Source organism: Podarcis filfolensis (assembly GCF_964270895.1).
Source record: "Podarcis filfolensis genome assembly, chromosome: 5".
Taxonomy (NCBI): Eukaryota; Metazoa; Chordata; class Lepidosauria; order Squamata; family Lacertidae; genus Podarcis; species Podarcis filfolensis.
This window is the reverse complement of record NC_139608.1, coordinates 17324517-17338441: the sequence shown is the minus strand read 5'-3', so window position 1 is coordinate 17338441 and position 13925 is coordinate 17324517. Positions and strand designations below refer to the sequence as shown.

At 42.1% G+C, this 13925-nt stretch overlaps 1 protein-coding gene across 1 annotated transcript in view; it reads right to left on the bottom strand.

Annotated features, from left to right (window-relative positions):
- The window catches only part of BCHE (butyrylcholinesterase), a 50509-nt gene that overhangs the window by 31128 nt on the left and 5456 nt on the right, over positions 1 to 13925 (bottom strand). The window contains exon 2 of the mRNA XM_083613323.1: positions 12186 to 13698. Within this exon, the coding sequence (XP_083469449.1) occupies positions 12186 to 13693 (1508 nt within the window). The 5' untranslated portion in view covers positions 13694 to 13698. The remainder of the gene's footprint in view (positions 1 to 12185; positions 13699 to 13925) is intronic.

The window sequence follows — 13925 nt, the reverse complement described above, 5'->3', positions numbered from 1 at the left end:
TTAACTCTATCAAAGTTTATTTTTTATTTTTTATGTTTTAAACTGTTCTTTTTATCTGTAAGCTGCATTGAGTCTCTGTTATTTTATTATAAAATAATAAAATTCTAAGGGAATTTCAAAAGTCAGCTTCCTCTGGGCCCCATCCACAACACACCCAGAGAGTGAAAGCAAGATAAATAGAGTCTATTTCTACTTGTCCTTAGTCCTGTTACTGCTCCCTTGCTTGGAGAGGACAAGTAGAAACAACACACAGCAGGCAGTGATGTCAGTGGGCTTTGGGATATCAGGTCCTCCCTTAAAGAGGGCATGTATTGCGGTGAGACCTGGAAAAACCAACACCCTGTGTTGTGGGTGGGTACAATTGGACAGCCACATCACCCGATTGGTAGGTCCCTCAAAGCTGGGTACAATCTGGCCAATGGGACACAGTCCGAACGGTTCGAGGGACCTATTTATGCCCATGCACATGACCCAGAGCTTCCTCTTTTGGTGCGTGCATTTGGAACACCCGCCAACCTCTCCCTATATTTAGGACTTTTATGCTTGACCTTGCTATGCCGTCGTGTGCCGTCTGTCGTTGGGACAGGGGCACGGCAGGAATTTCCCCACTTGGCTGATTGGCTGGTACCATTTGGGTTTCGCCTGCCACATAGCAAATTGTCACAACTTGTAAGGTTGCGGATAGGCTCTGGTTCAGGTGATAGGGATGGGAGAACGCTCTTGCCATCCCCATGTGAAGGGTATTCCATTAAAAGAATCCAGTGACTCGATGGTTTGGTCAACCCCTGAGAAGGGGTTGTGCCCGTGCCTTCCAGGGGGACATTTGGGTGGCAGAGTTAGCCCATTCCCGGCTTTCTGTTTATCCGGGTGTTCACCCTCAGCTGACCTATGCTAGAACCCTGGGTCAGTGCTATCTGCATGGCAGGGAGCTAGTTGAACCAGAGCCTATGCAACCAGTGACTTTCTGTAATCAGTAAAGTTGTGGCCTAAATTTTGCCAAAAACCAAACTAAAATTTGAGTCAAGTGTGAATTTATTTAGGGAGGAGGTTTCTGGGTCTGAACATGCAAATGACAGTGGGCCCCTGTTGGAGTGTGGGCCTTGACAGGTGCTATTTGGTTAGGGGGCTGTCATTCAGATTTTTTTAATTTAAACTCCAATGACTAAGTAATCTAAAGCTTATATAGGCTAAAAGTAGGTCTCTTCATGATGGTCTTTAATAACTCAATGAAAACCTTTTGGATGCCTTCACAACAGTAAGCAATGTGAAGATGTCTTAAAATATAAAAGGAGGAATATTTCAAATACTCAGATCCCAATTAGAGCCTGCAAAGCATTTGTTTCCTAGAATGGAAAAGAGAAAGAGGGTATTCTGTCAGTTCGTTTAAATGAAGCATTCCCCAAAAGGCCTAGCAATGGTATTTTTGTGAGTTCCCTTCACTTCTTTGCAGCTTTCATTTCATCTGATTTGTCTATCTTTTTGTCAGTTTTTTTTTAACTTCACTCATGTCTGGAAAACGGTACTGAATAAAGATAATGAATAAAGTAATGGAAAAGGCATAACCTAGCAACTTCTAGTGTTGGTTGACAAGCATTTTCTTCCATGATAAATAAAGCTTTGCCTTGCAAGGGTTTAGCGGAGCATACCGCTGACTGTGATTGATCGTACCGGTTAGTGTCACTCATTTACTTCCAAAGGCTTTCTGAAGAACACCAAAAGTCAAGAAGAAAAATGAGGATAAAAATGTATTTTAAAATAAATAAAAAAGTAACTAAGTTGTCATCGTGGATTTAAACTTAAAATAAGTCACATGAGGAAACCACAGACAGAAATAGCCTCATTCCAAGAAAACATGCCTTGATTAATATTCATATAAGTAACTGCAGAGAAGTAAATTGGCCAAGAATCAAAAGTTGTATTGAGATACTGAGAAACTTTTACATGGACAAAATAGCTTTGTCAGCCCCAAATCATCCCACTACTATGATTGCATACAGGGCTAGTCCAACATAATTGCTGCCTGAGATAGAACAACAAATGTCAACCCCCCCCCCAACACACATCCTAAATCAAGATGGCCATCTGAGTTGGAAAACGCCACAGGCTACTCTCTGTGGGGATATAATTACAATAAAAATACATTAGTTAATAAGTCAATATTGTCTCATGGATATTCTGATCCTGTGGAATTCTTCTGACAGGCCTTATGTTTTCAACCAATCAAGAATAAGTCATTGTTTTGTCCCTCCCTTTTTGCTTTTTGGGGAGCCCTCGTTGCTACACTTCAGGGCTTAGCTGTCTCCCAAGACTCACTAAAAGTTAAATCTCTGACCAATACAGCATATGAGAATGCTGGTGATGGAGCTTGGTCAGTGTTCCTTGATTTGAAAATGAGTGTGTTGCTCACCTATCTCATCTAGGAAATGTTGAGTTGTGATTCACCTATGCTGATTTCATAATGTTTGGGTAGAGGAAGTGTCTGGTGACACTGAAAAGCATTTCCTTGTCTTAACATGGCCCAAGTTGAACACATTAGCTTAAATTCTGTTCCAAACAGGAGACACTTGGCTGCTTACAAATATGTATCATTGTCCTAGATTCTGGTTTGAGACTGTGCAGCTAATGAGGTAGCACATCTTGAGGATAGGGTGAGCTAGCCTGACTTTACTCAACTAACCTCTCACATGTGCTTTCCATCTGCAGAGTGGGGTTGTCTGAACCTCTTAATGTTGCAGTGGGGACAAGAAGCACGAGGGACTCAGGTTTTATTTCCCCTCCAACATCAGAAACAGAACCTTAGCATCTCTGAAATTTGGAAAGAAAGGTAGGAATGGCCTACATACAAGATAAAGCTATCCTTAGCCAGTAGTGTAGCTTGGGTTTCCAGTGCCTGGGGGCACACAGAGGGTGGGATTGGGAAAAAGGGAAACAGATGGAGTGTACATGCACACTCAACTGCCTAACCGTCCAGGTCACCCAGGAAATCGCAGCCACAGAGATAAGAAAAGAAGAGTCTGGAGAGGTCATTTCCTGGTTTGCATGGAGAAGTCATTTTCAATGGAGCCCCATGACAGAAGCATGCAGCTGTATTGAGGCAGGACCAGGGGTTGAAATTTTGAGTCCCTAGCAACTTTGTGCCCGGGGCAACCCTAAAATGCAATACGCTACTTTCTTGGCTACTAGCCACAATTTCTTTGTCCTGTCTCTACCATCAACAGTGAAATGCTTTTGAATTCCAGTTGCTGGGAATTGCAAATGAAGAGAGCATTATTGCACTCAAATCCTGCTTCTGCAAGCTTCTCACGGGCATCTGGTTGACCACTGTGAGAACAGGATCCTAGCAGACAGGCCTTTGGCCTGATCCAGCAGAGCTCTTACGTTCTCATGTAAGGGTGGGGAGGGGGAAATAGGAAATTGATCTTCCTCAAACTACTCTGTAGGACAGCAATTTCTCAGCCATGCAGATTCTGGGACAGTCAGAATCTGTGGAATTTGAAACCCTCCATCCAAATACATTTCCATCTAATGAACTCCAGTTCCATTGACTAAAGGCTAAAGTGACTAATGGAGCAACAGAAACTGGCTATTGGCAAGGCTTTGACGCCCACTCATTGGAATCTTATTTACAGCTTAGAGGTATTTGCTTTCTTCTGCCCTTTAGGGAATGTAATGTCTGAGCTGCAGGAAATCGTGTAATTATTGAAAAATCAAGACCCCTGAAGCATATCCTGAAGGCCACAAAATAAAATTTAAAAAATTACACCCTCCAAAGCATGAGAAACACTGAGACAGCTGCAGATCAAGAATGTGTCACATGATATCGCTTCCTATCATCTCTTCATTCATAACCACTTTCCAGGCAGCATTTTTTCTCTGTAATAAAATAAATTCATCAATGAGGCTGACGTCTTATGCTCAACCTTCTGAGTCTTCCGAAAAAGGTGTATAGGATTGCACATATTAAGTGGGGAGGGACCAGTTATCAATGCATAGAACCTCTGAATTCATCAGGTAATTGCTTTGCTTATATTATTATACAGAAAGGTGATGCAAAATGTCAGAATTAGCAGTATTTGTTTCTATCCCAAACTTCTTCCAAGGAATTCTCCCCCCTCTCATTTACAAACTCATAAGAACTTTTTGTGGTGGTCAAGGGACACAGAATGAACTTTATGACTTTGATTTGAACTTGGGTCTGCCCATTCCTCGTCCAACACCATAATCTAACTTTACACTACCTGGTGCTCTCTAGATGTTTTCAGACTGCAAATCCCATCTGCCCCAGCAACTGAGGCCAATGGTCAGGGATTTTAACAGAATGAATATAAAAAGAGCCCTGCTGGATCAGAACAAATGCCTATTAGATTCAGCATGTTTTCCCACAATAGCCAACCAGATGTATAGGAGGAGCCCACAGCCAGGGCATAAGCACAGTAGCCTTCTCTCCTTGTGGTTTTTCAGTGACAGGTATTCAGAGGCATGTTGTCTCTGGTCCTGGAAGTTGTACACAGCCTTCATGACTATGCATGGGGGAGACATTTGATTCAATTCACACTTGTTCGCAAAACTCCCTACTTCATAAGAACTAAAACACGGCCTTTGAAATTTTCACTTCATATTTTGCAATGCTATTTTCCAGCTAAGTAATGTGTACCAAAGGAAAAAAGAGAAAAGAGAGAAAGATTATAGTAGGGCAAAGGGAGCATAAAAAGGTAAAGGTACTCCCTGACCGTTAGGTCCAGTCGCGGATGACTCTGGGCTTGCGGCGCTCATCTCGCTCTATAGGCCGATGGAGCCGGTGTTTGTCCACAGACAGCTTACGGGTCATGTGGCCAGCATAACTAAGCTGCTTTTGGCGAAACCAGAGCAGCGCACAGAAACGCTGTTTACCTTCCTGCCGGAACGGTACCTATTTATCTACTTGCACTTTGATGTGCTTTCGAACTGCTAGGTGGGCAGGAGCTGGGACCGAGCAACGGGAGCTCACCCTGTCATGGGGATTCGAACCGCCAACCTTCTGATCAGCAAGCCCTAGGCTCTGTGGTTTATAGTAGGGGAAAGGGAGCATAACTATGCATATATTCATTAAACTGTTTTGCATTACATTTGGGGAAATTGCTTTGCAAAAAAAGTGTACATCAGGCAAAATTGCATACAAAATGTGTATATGAGGAGAAATTTGCCCTAAAACACTGGTGATTTCCATGAGGACTTCCACCCCCCCCTTCAAAAATAATAATTCACAAATTGCTGCAGTAACGTGGAAGACTAAATTTAAGATTGGAAAAATACAAAACTGAGAGAAATTGAAATTGACAGATTTATCCATCTTTACTCATCACTAGTAACATTGACTGCCTTTTCCTCCCTTCTAAATTTGTGACCATCACCACATATTGTGGTTGCAAATTCCATAGTGTGACTTTGTGAGAAAAAGAACTTTCTACAGCACAACACACATAGTTATAAACATGGTGTTATTATCTGTGTTCTTGTGTAAAGGATTTGTGGCCTTCATTGCACTGGATCTCTCCAGGCCAAATGACAGCTTCATTCTATTGCCAGATACAAAAGAGTAATTGATTCTAGGAACAGTTCTAGAGTAATGTTTTGATGGAGCAATTTGTCTTTTCCATGATGGCTTTTTTGGTCCATTTGTTAATAATATTACTCCAACTCTTAAGTGGACATCCTAAAGAATTTATTTACTTTTTTCTCCTTTGAACTCTGAGCATCCCAAATTGCAGCCTACATGTCAAAATGAAATATCTTCTTCATTAGTCTCAAAGCAGGCAACTACATTTTGAAACAATACAAAAGCATTTCAAATAACGCATAATGAAAAATAAGGATTCCCCTTACAGCATTTCCTGCTATTAAGATGAACCAGTTCTAAAAATGCCATAACGAGAAAGAAGCTTTATTTTTCCTAGGAAATACTTGGGCTCTGATGATGTCACAACTCTGCAGAAGTTTTTTTTTTTAACCCACAGCAACACATATTTAATGTAATTCACACAAAATGTACATATTCCTTTCAGTTGTAAGAATGGCAAGATTCCCCCCCTAAACACAAGCAACAAACCATATTATTAGGATTCTAAAGTAATCTAGGATGCTTGACAAATTTGTGGATACCAGGTAAGACTGGTCTGATCCATACCTCCTGGACTGTGTGAAGCAGAACAAAATTATCCATCAGCTTTCATGATACTAACTCCGTTTTTGACTCAGAAAACATAAAGGTATAGGTTTGTGCTGGTTTGGGCCAATGGCCTATCTAGTCCAACGTCCTGTTCTCACAATGGCCAGCCAAATGCCTTTGAGAAGCTTGCAAGCAGAACCTGAGTGCAACATAACTCTTAACAGTTCTGGTTCTCAGCAACTGGTATTCAAAGGCATATTGTCCCTGATAATGGAAAAGAATATAGTCATCATGGCTGGTAGCCGCTATCCTCCATGAATTTGCCTAATATCCTTTTAAAGCCATCCAAGATGTTATCATTGTAATGTCTCATTAGGCCATAATGACATATTGATTTGAATTAATTTTATAATGAATGATTTTAGAGTGTTGTGTTGTGTTGTACTGTTGTACTGTTTTATTGTTGTTAGCCGCCCTGAGCCCGGCTTCGGCTGGGGAGGGCGGGGTATAAATAAAAATTTATTTTTATTTATTTATTATTATTATTATTATTATTATTATTATTATTATTATGAAAGCAAATTCCACCATTTAACTATGTGCCGTGTGACGTACGTTCCTTTGTCTGCATCAACATACAAAAATCATATCTGAATAGAAAAAAAATGTTTAGAAATGTATTTGAAGGAAAGGATGTTTCCTATTTACATATTTCAATGTAAATAGAAGTGTAAATGAAGAAATCCTAGATCAATGCAGAAACAGGATGGGGTGTGTTTAAAGATACCTGCATGTAAAGGATTTTTGGGGGGAAAATAGATTGATTCACTCATCCCTAATTTAAAACATTAAGAAGTCCAACAACAATATAGGTCATGTAACTTAATATTACAATTCACATCCAAGTGATTTAGACTTAGTCCAATAACAGATATTCATAACTGGAACAGCTAGTGAGAAGTTGATTCCTACACTATTAACTTAGCTTTCCCAAATCTTGTACCCTGTGGATGTTGATGGACCCCATCTCCCACCATCCCTGGTGGACTTTGGGCTCTCAGATTTGTCCGATGCTAAAACTTGGTGCCCCCACCTCTTGCACTTCAATGCATTGTTTTGGTGCCCACACTGTGCCACCCTAAAACCACCTTTGCCATTGGCTATGCTGGCTGGACCATAAAGAAGGCTGATCACTGAAGAATTGATGCTTTTGAATTATGGTGCTGGAGGAGACTCTTGAGAGTCCCATGGACTGCAAGACGATCAAACTGATCCATTCTGAAGGAAATCAGCCCTGAGTGCTCACTGGAAGGACAGATCCTGAAGCTGAGACTCCAATACTTTGGCCACCTCATGAGAAAAGAAGACTCCCTGGAAAAGACCCTGATGTTGGGAAAAATGGAGGGCACAAGGAGAAGGGGATGACAGAGGGCGAGATGGTTGGACAGTGTTCTCGAAGCTACTAACATGAGTTTGACCAAACTGCGGGAGGCAGTGGAAGACAGGAGTGCCTGGCGTGCTCTGGTCCATGGGGTCACGAAGAGTCGGACACGACTAAATGACTAAACAACAACAACAAACAACAACACTTGGTGATCCCACCTTTTGCACTTCAATCTGCAGCATTGTTTTGGTGCCCACACTGTGCCACCCTAAAACCACCTTTGCCATTGGCTATGCTGGCTGGAACTGAAAGGAGCTGGAGTCCAGCAGTTTGGGGAAATCTGCTCTAACTCTAGAGCACAGAAATCTCTATTTAAATGAAGACTGAAGTGAGACATCACTAAAATGTGAGAAGTGTAGCTAGCATGGTACCCTCCAGATGCTGTACCGCTCCAAGTCCCATCAGACCCAACAAGCTTTTAAATTGAATTCTAATTTTTTTAAAGTGTGGGGTTGTTTTTTTAAATAGTTCTATTGCATTGGGTCTTCTGCCAATGACAGTAGAGATGACTGTAAATTAAGCAGTATATGCATTCAGTGGCGTAGCGTGGGTTGTCAGCACCCGGGGCAAGGCAAGTAATTTGTGCCCCCTAACCCGTGGATTTGTGCCCCCTAACCTGTGGATTTGCGCCCCCTAACCTGTGGATTTGCGCCCCCTAACCCTAACCCCCAGATGTTGCGCCTGGTGCGGCCGGCCCCCCCTGCACCCCCCACGCTACGCCACTGTATGCATTGTTGTCAGGGAACTGCCATTGGCTCAGAGTCAGGAGATAGAAGGGCAGTTGTGTTACAGGGAGCCTCCAAAAATCTTGTGAAGCAATTCCTCTTCCGGTGAGGAAGAAAGCCCCACCTCCAGTGGAGAAGAGGTGCAAGGACCAGAGGATGCTGGTGGGAGCCTTAACACCACTCCTGGGCAAGCCGGACAGGAGGGAAACACGCTCTTGCCATCGCCCATCCTGTGCAGTAGTTTGAGGTGCAGGGAGAGTGGAAAAGGCTGGGGGTGATGAGACTTTTATGTTGGGGGAGGTACAAAAACAGACCACTCCCGGATTCTGCTAGCGATTGAGCCAGACGTGAACTTAGGACGCTCTTCACTGTAAATACTTTGCACCAAAATAAAGCCTGTAAAAGACAGGTTGGAGTCTTGCCTGGTTACTCTTGAGCAACCACAACAGTGCCTGACAATTGTTGAAACAAATGCAGAATAAATTATAAAATCAGAACTTTGCGGCAGGGGCTGGGGAGGTGGCTGACAATTACAGAACCATGAAACATGCCACTACCTTCCAAGGTTGTTGATCCAACCTTGACAGCCTATCATCTCAACTGGCTGCCTACTCAAATGCTAGACTCTACAAGGAAGTAGAAGCTGTGTTTGCAAGGGAAACACAGAACTCCTGAAAGAATGGGAACCTCTTGAAAAATCCAGGTAACCAGAATAATTTTGCTTTCAGAAAAACACACAGCAACAATGAACACACCATTTCTTTTACTTTGGAAGTGGCAGCGTGGAACAAAAGGAGAACTGTCTTCATTGTGTAAAGAGGGACAACAACCCTGTCATTTACATCTTCTTGACTTGAAGCCAAGTCTTGCCTGCAAATTGACTGTAGGGCTAAGAAATCCCATTTTGCACCACCACTGCTGTTTCTGAAGGCAGATGAGGGGTGGTGGTGGTGAGAATTGTTTTTCTTTTGCTCATTTTAAAGTAGCAAACTCTTCCCCCCTGTTTGAATGGCTGTCTTGCAAATAGGCTGCAGTTATCTGCGCTGAAAGTCTAGCATTAACTAGCAGGGCATTGCAAATGTCAGACACTCGCTCCTTTTGCATCCCAGGAAGACAGATAAACACTGTTATTTGAGTTGCCGCTGAATTGGGCCTAAAGCAACATTTTGAGTCAAATGCGGAGGTTCCTGCTTAGGAAAAACCTCCAAAGAATTTTTTCTCTCTGTTGTGTGTGTGTGTGTGAGTGTGAGAGAGAGAGAGAGAGAGAATTCAGCTGCTACTGAGTTCTGCCTAAAGTGAAAATTCAACATAAATGTGGATGCTTCTACTTGGTTGTAATATTGAGGAATTTTGTGCCAAGCAAAAAGAGTATCAATTTGACCAGCAATAAATATATTTTCTTTCCAAGAGGGTGTTGCAGATCCCTACTAAAACATTAGAGACATATTACAAATAGGCTTATTCAGTTAGGTCATCTGGGGAAGTGCAATACTGGCCCCCATGGAGCAGAACCACAGCTCATATCAATAAGAAGTCGTGGCTTCATTGTTGTGGGTCCAACTCTGCTGAGTTTCCTCCCAATAGAAGTCAGATAGGTACCATTCCCGATAGGTTTCAGATACCTAATTAAAACTGCTCTATTTCAGAAGGCTTTTTCATCATGGATGTTTCTCTGTTGTTTTAAAATTTTGCGATTTTATTTTTTAAAAGATTTTCAATTTCTGAGGTTTTAAATTTTGTATATTATGTTTAATTTTTTACTGCAAGCCACTTTGAGACCTAGATAGTTAAAAGTGGGATTGTTTATTTAAATTGTAATCATTAATTAATGCATAGTTGTAACCCTTCTTCTTCCCCAAAATGGTAACCTCCACAATTAAGAGGAATACGAAAGGTGCCTTTCATGATGCCACCACCAGAATAGATGTACAGTAACGAATTTGGGAATTAATGCTTAGATTATTGGGTGCATCTTGTTATGTTTTATAGACATGGCTTCACCCCATCCTATCTATCTATCTATCATCTATCTATCTATCTATCTATCTATCTATGCCAATATAATGTGAGAATAGCAATATCAACAGCTAAGTTTGAGAAAACACATGGGGGATTTCTTATCCAATGTTTTCATTCTCACGTCATGCTTTATGGACACTTCCTGAACGCTTGCAAGAATGCAAGGTCATATAACCCAGTCATTATATCTGCTTTTGGGAAGAGTGGAGTTAATTTCTCTGTGTGAGAGAGCTGAAGAGGGTGGCGGTGCCAGGGGTCATGGGGCTGTAAATAGAATACTTTTTTTGCAACTCAAAACTGTGACGTTCATTTGCAACAGCTGTTACTGTGATGAAATAAGGTTCCGCTCTCTTGTAAGGTAAAGCAACAAATGATCAAGAATGCTGAAACCATATCCTGTCTTGTTATAAACACATCTGATACTGCCAGCTTCTGGAAATAATAGGAGACATCTTGCCTTGAGAGGCAATGAACACTTCCTTGCAGCCTTTGTGAAAGTGCATAACCAATCATATTGTTATTAAATGCTGCTCCAACTACCAGTATTCTATACTACTTCTGCCACAACCTGTATCCTCCTTCTCCTGCTCCACTACTAAATGACCCTGAACAATTCAGTATGATCAGAACTCCTGGCCACTTCATTGTTCACCTCTAACTCTAGATCCTTTATGAATAAGTTAAAAATCATGGATCCCAATACTAATCCTTGGAGGACTGCATTCAGAGAACTGTCCATTTCCCCCATCTCTTTGATTCCTCCTACTGAACCAAATCCTGATCTAAAGAGGACCTCTCCTTTTATTCCTTAGCCAGGAGTCTTTGATGAGGTACCTTGTCAAAAGCTTTTTGAAAGTTTAAGTACACTATGTCAGCTGGATGACCACTGTTTGTATGATTGTTCTCAGAAACTCTGATGCGTTCCTGAGACTTCCCCTTGCGGAAGCCCTGATGGCTCTGCTTCAGCAAGTCTTCTTCTACATACTTGGTTATTTTACCTTTAACAACACTTCCCACCAGTTCTCCTGAGACAGTTGTTAAGCTAACCAATCTGTAATGTCCAATATTCCCACTGATTCCTCACTGAATCGCCCTTTAAAAACTGGTGTTGCATTGGCTACTTTCCAGTCCTCAGGTATGGAGGCTGTCTTGAGGAACAAGTTACTTTTTTTTGTTTTTGTTACAACAGCAATGTCACATTTGAATTATTTGAGAACCTTTGGGTGAATTTCATCTGGGCCTGGAGGTTGATCAGTTTTTATTTTCTCTGTTAGGCCTAAAACTTCATCTCTCATCACCAATATGTGCCTCTGTTCCTCAGGTTATTTTACTGCAAAAGTTAGTTCAAGCACTGGGATCTGCCTTTTATATTCTGCTATGAAGACAGAGACAAATAATTCATTCAACTTCTCTGTAATCTCCTTATCCTCTTTTGGCACACCTTTGGATCCCTTGTCATCCGAGGGCCTAATCACCTCCCTAGATGGTCTCTTGTTGCTAATGCATTTAAATAACTTCTTGTTGTTGCTCTTAATGTTCTTAGGGACGTGCTCCTCAAGTTCTTTTTAGCACCATCTTTTTTCAACACATACTGTCTACTGGCACTTTATTTTTTGCTAGAGTTTTTGTTCCACCATCACTGCCACCATATTAATAGTGGGAAAGGAGAAGGAATAATAGGATTCAGAGATTAGCCCCCCCCCCCCCACTTCTGCAAGCGAGCACCGAAATAATACTCTATAGCATGGAATTATTTTGAATTTTTGTAGGACGAATAACTTGGAAAGAGACTAAGCTGTAAACATAAAAATATTTTTCCCCAAACACCCACACCTCCACACCCACAACTTACCCAGTTTTTGCAAAACTTGCCCAGTACTTCAGAATAGACCTACTCAGAGTTTCCTCCACTTTGGTGTAATTAGCTCTTCTCTCGAGAGGTAATCCAAATACAAATTCTATTTCATAGCCATGTGGTACTCCCATCCACTCTGGCCAAGGTAGTTTTGAAGATCGGTGCTCAAAGAAGTATAAGAAAGCGTTGTTCTGTGCCTCGACAAAATGTTTTACAAAGTCCACGGTAGGACATATGAAATTGTAATCTCCAACGATATCATCCATAACATCACGGTAATTGAAAGGGATCTGCTCTTCCTCCCAGTCCGTATAGTGAAAAGCAATAGATTCCAGTCCCACTTCACTTGTTTCTGGGAAGGATAGTGCCAAGCCTGCCCGGAATTCTGTTTCATTGATAAGGCTGTTGTTATCTTTGCTGAAGCCAGGTGCTCCATACACAAGGAAAGCCGTACCTTCATCTTTGTTCACCCCCAACAAGATCTGTGTTTGTTTAAAATTCCCATTCTTCAACAAGGTTCCAGGGAGATCAGCAAGAAAATCGCCATCAACTACTGGAGTGAAGTACAGCTCTAAAAGAGCCCTGTATGGTAAAACAGACACTTCATTGGCAAGTATATCCTGGGGATCTTTGCTCTGAAGACAAATAATGATCTCTGTTTCATTGCTGCTCGTACAGTGGAGGAGTTTAGCTAGAGCTAGAGTTCTCTGTGTTGCTTCAGAGGGTAGAAGTGCACCCCAAGGGGCATTTCCCACACCGCTCTGCATGATTGCCCTAGTGAAGAGAGGATGGCTTTGTGGAGAAAGGAGATGGTAGCTGACACCTCCTGCTCCAGCACTCTCTCCAAACAATGTCACACTTTTAGGGTTGCCACCAAAAGCTGCTATGTTGTCTTGGACCCACTGAAGTGCCAGTCGTTGATCAAACAACCCTGCATTTCCTGGAGCATCTTCATTCCCCGGCAAAGCCAAGAATCCCAATGCTCCTAACCTATAATTCATTGAAACAACAATGACTCTCTCAACACGGGCTAGAAATCTGCCATCATAGACATTCAATGAGGAGGTCCCAGTCTGGAAGCCGCCACCATAGATCCATACCATGACAGTTGCATTTTTAGGCTTGGGTGAAGGAACCCACACATTGAGGTAGAGGCAATCTTCACTGAGGTTTGTGTTGGGGTTCCACATCTCGGATCCTGAAAACCCAGGGAAAGTATTGTCTATGTTCTGATAGCAAGAGTTTGCATACTTGGTGGCATTCCAGACCCCTCCCCATTCTTCCCGAGGCTGCGGCTTTTTGAAGCGAAGTCGCCCAACAGGTGGAGCTCCATAAGGAATCCCGAGGAAGGCTGAAACTGTTCCACCAAGCACAGGCAAAGTCAACCCTTTGACTCTCCCACTCTTAGTAGCAACGACGGTGTCATCTTGAGGGACCACCTTCTTGACAAACATGTACAGCACAAGAAGCCACATTAGAGTGCATGCTCCATTAGGGTATATCATGTTTCCTGAAATGAAATGGGGGGGTATGTTTTTAGTGCAGCAATGCAAGAGGTGACTGCATTCAGAAAAAAAAAGAAATGTGCTATAGCCTTAAAGCATTAAAAAATCACAAAATAGTAGGCATACCCTGGGGAGACCAAGAAATGAGCCTTACACAGTAGCTAACTTGAGGACCTAAGACCAAGCTCTCCTAGTGCTTTGAATTACAAATGTAGCCAAACAGGAGTGGAGA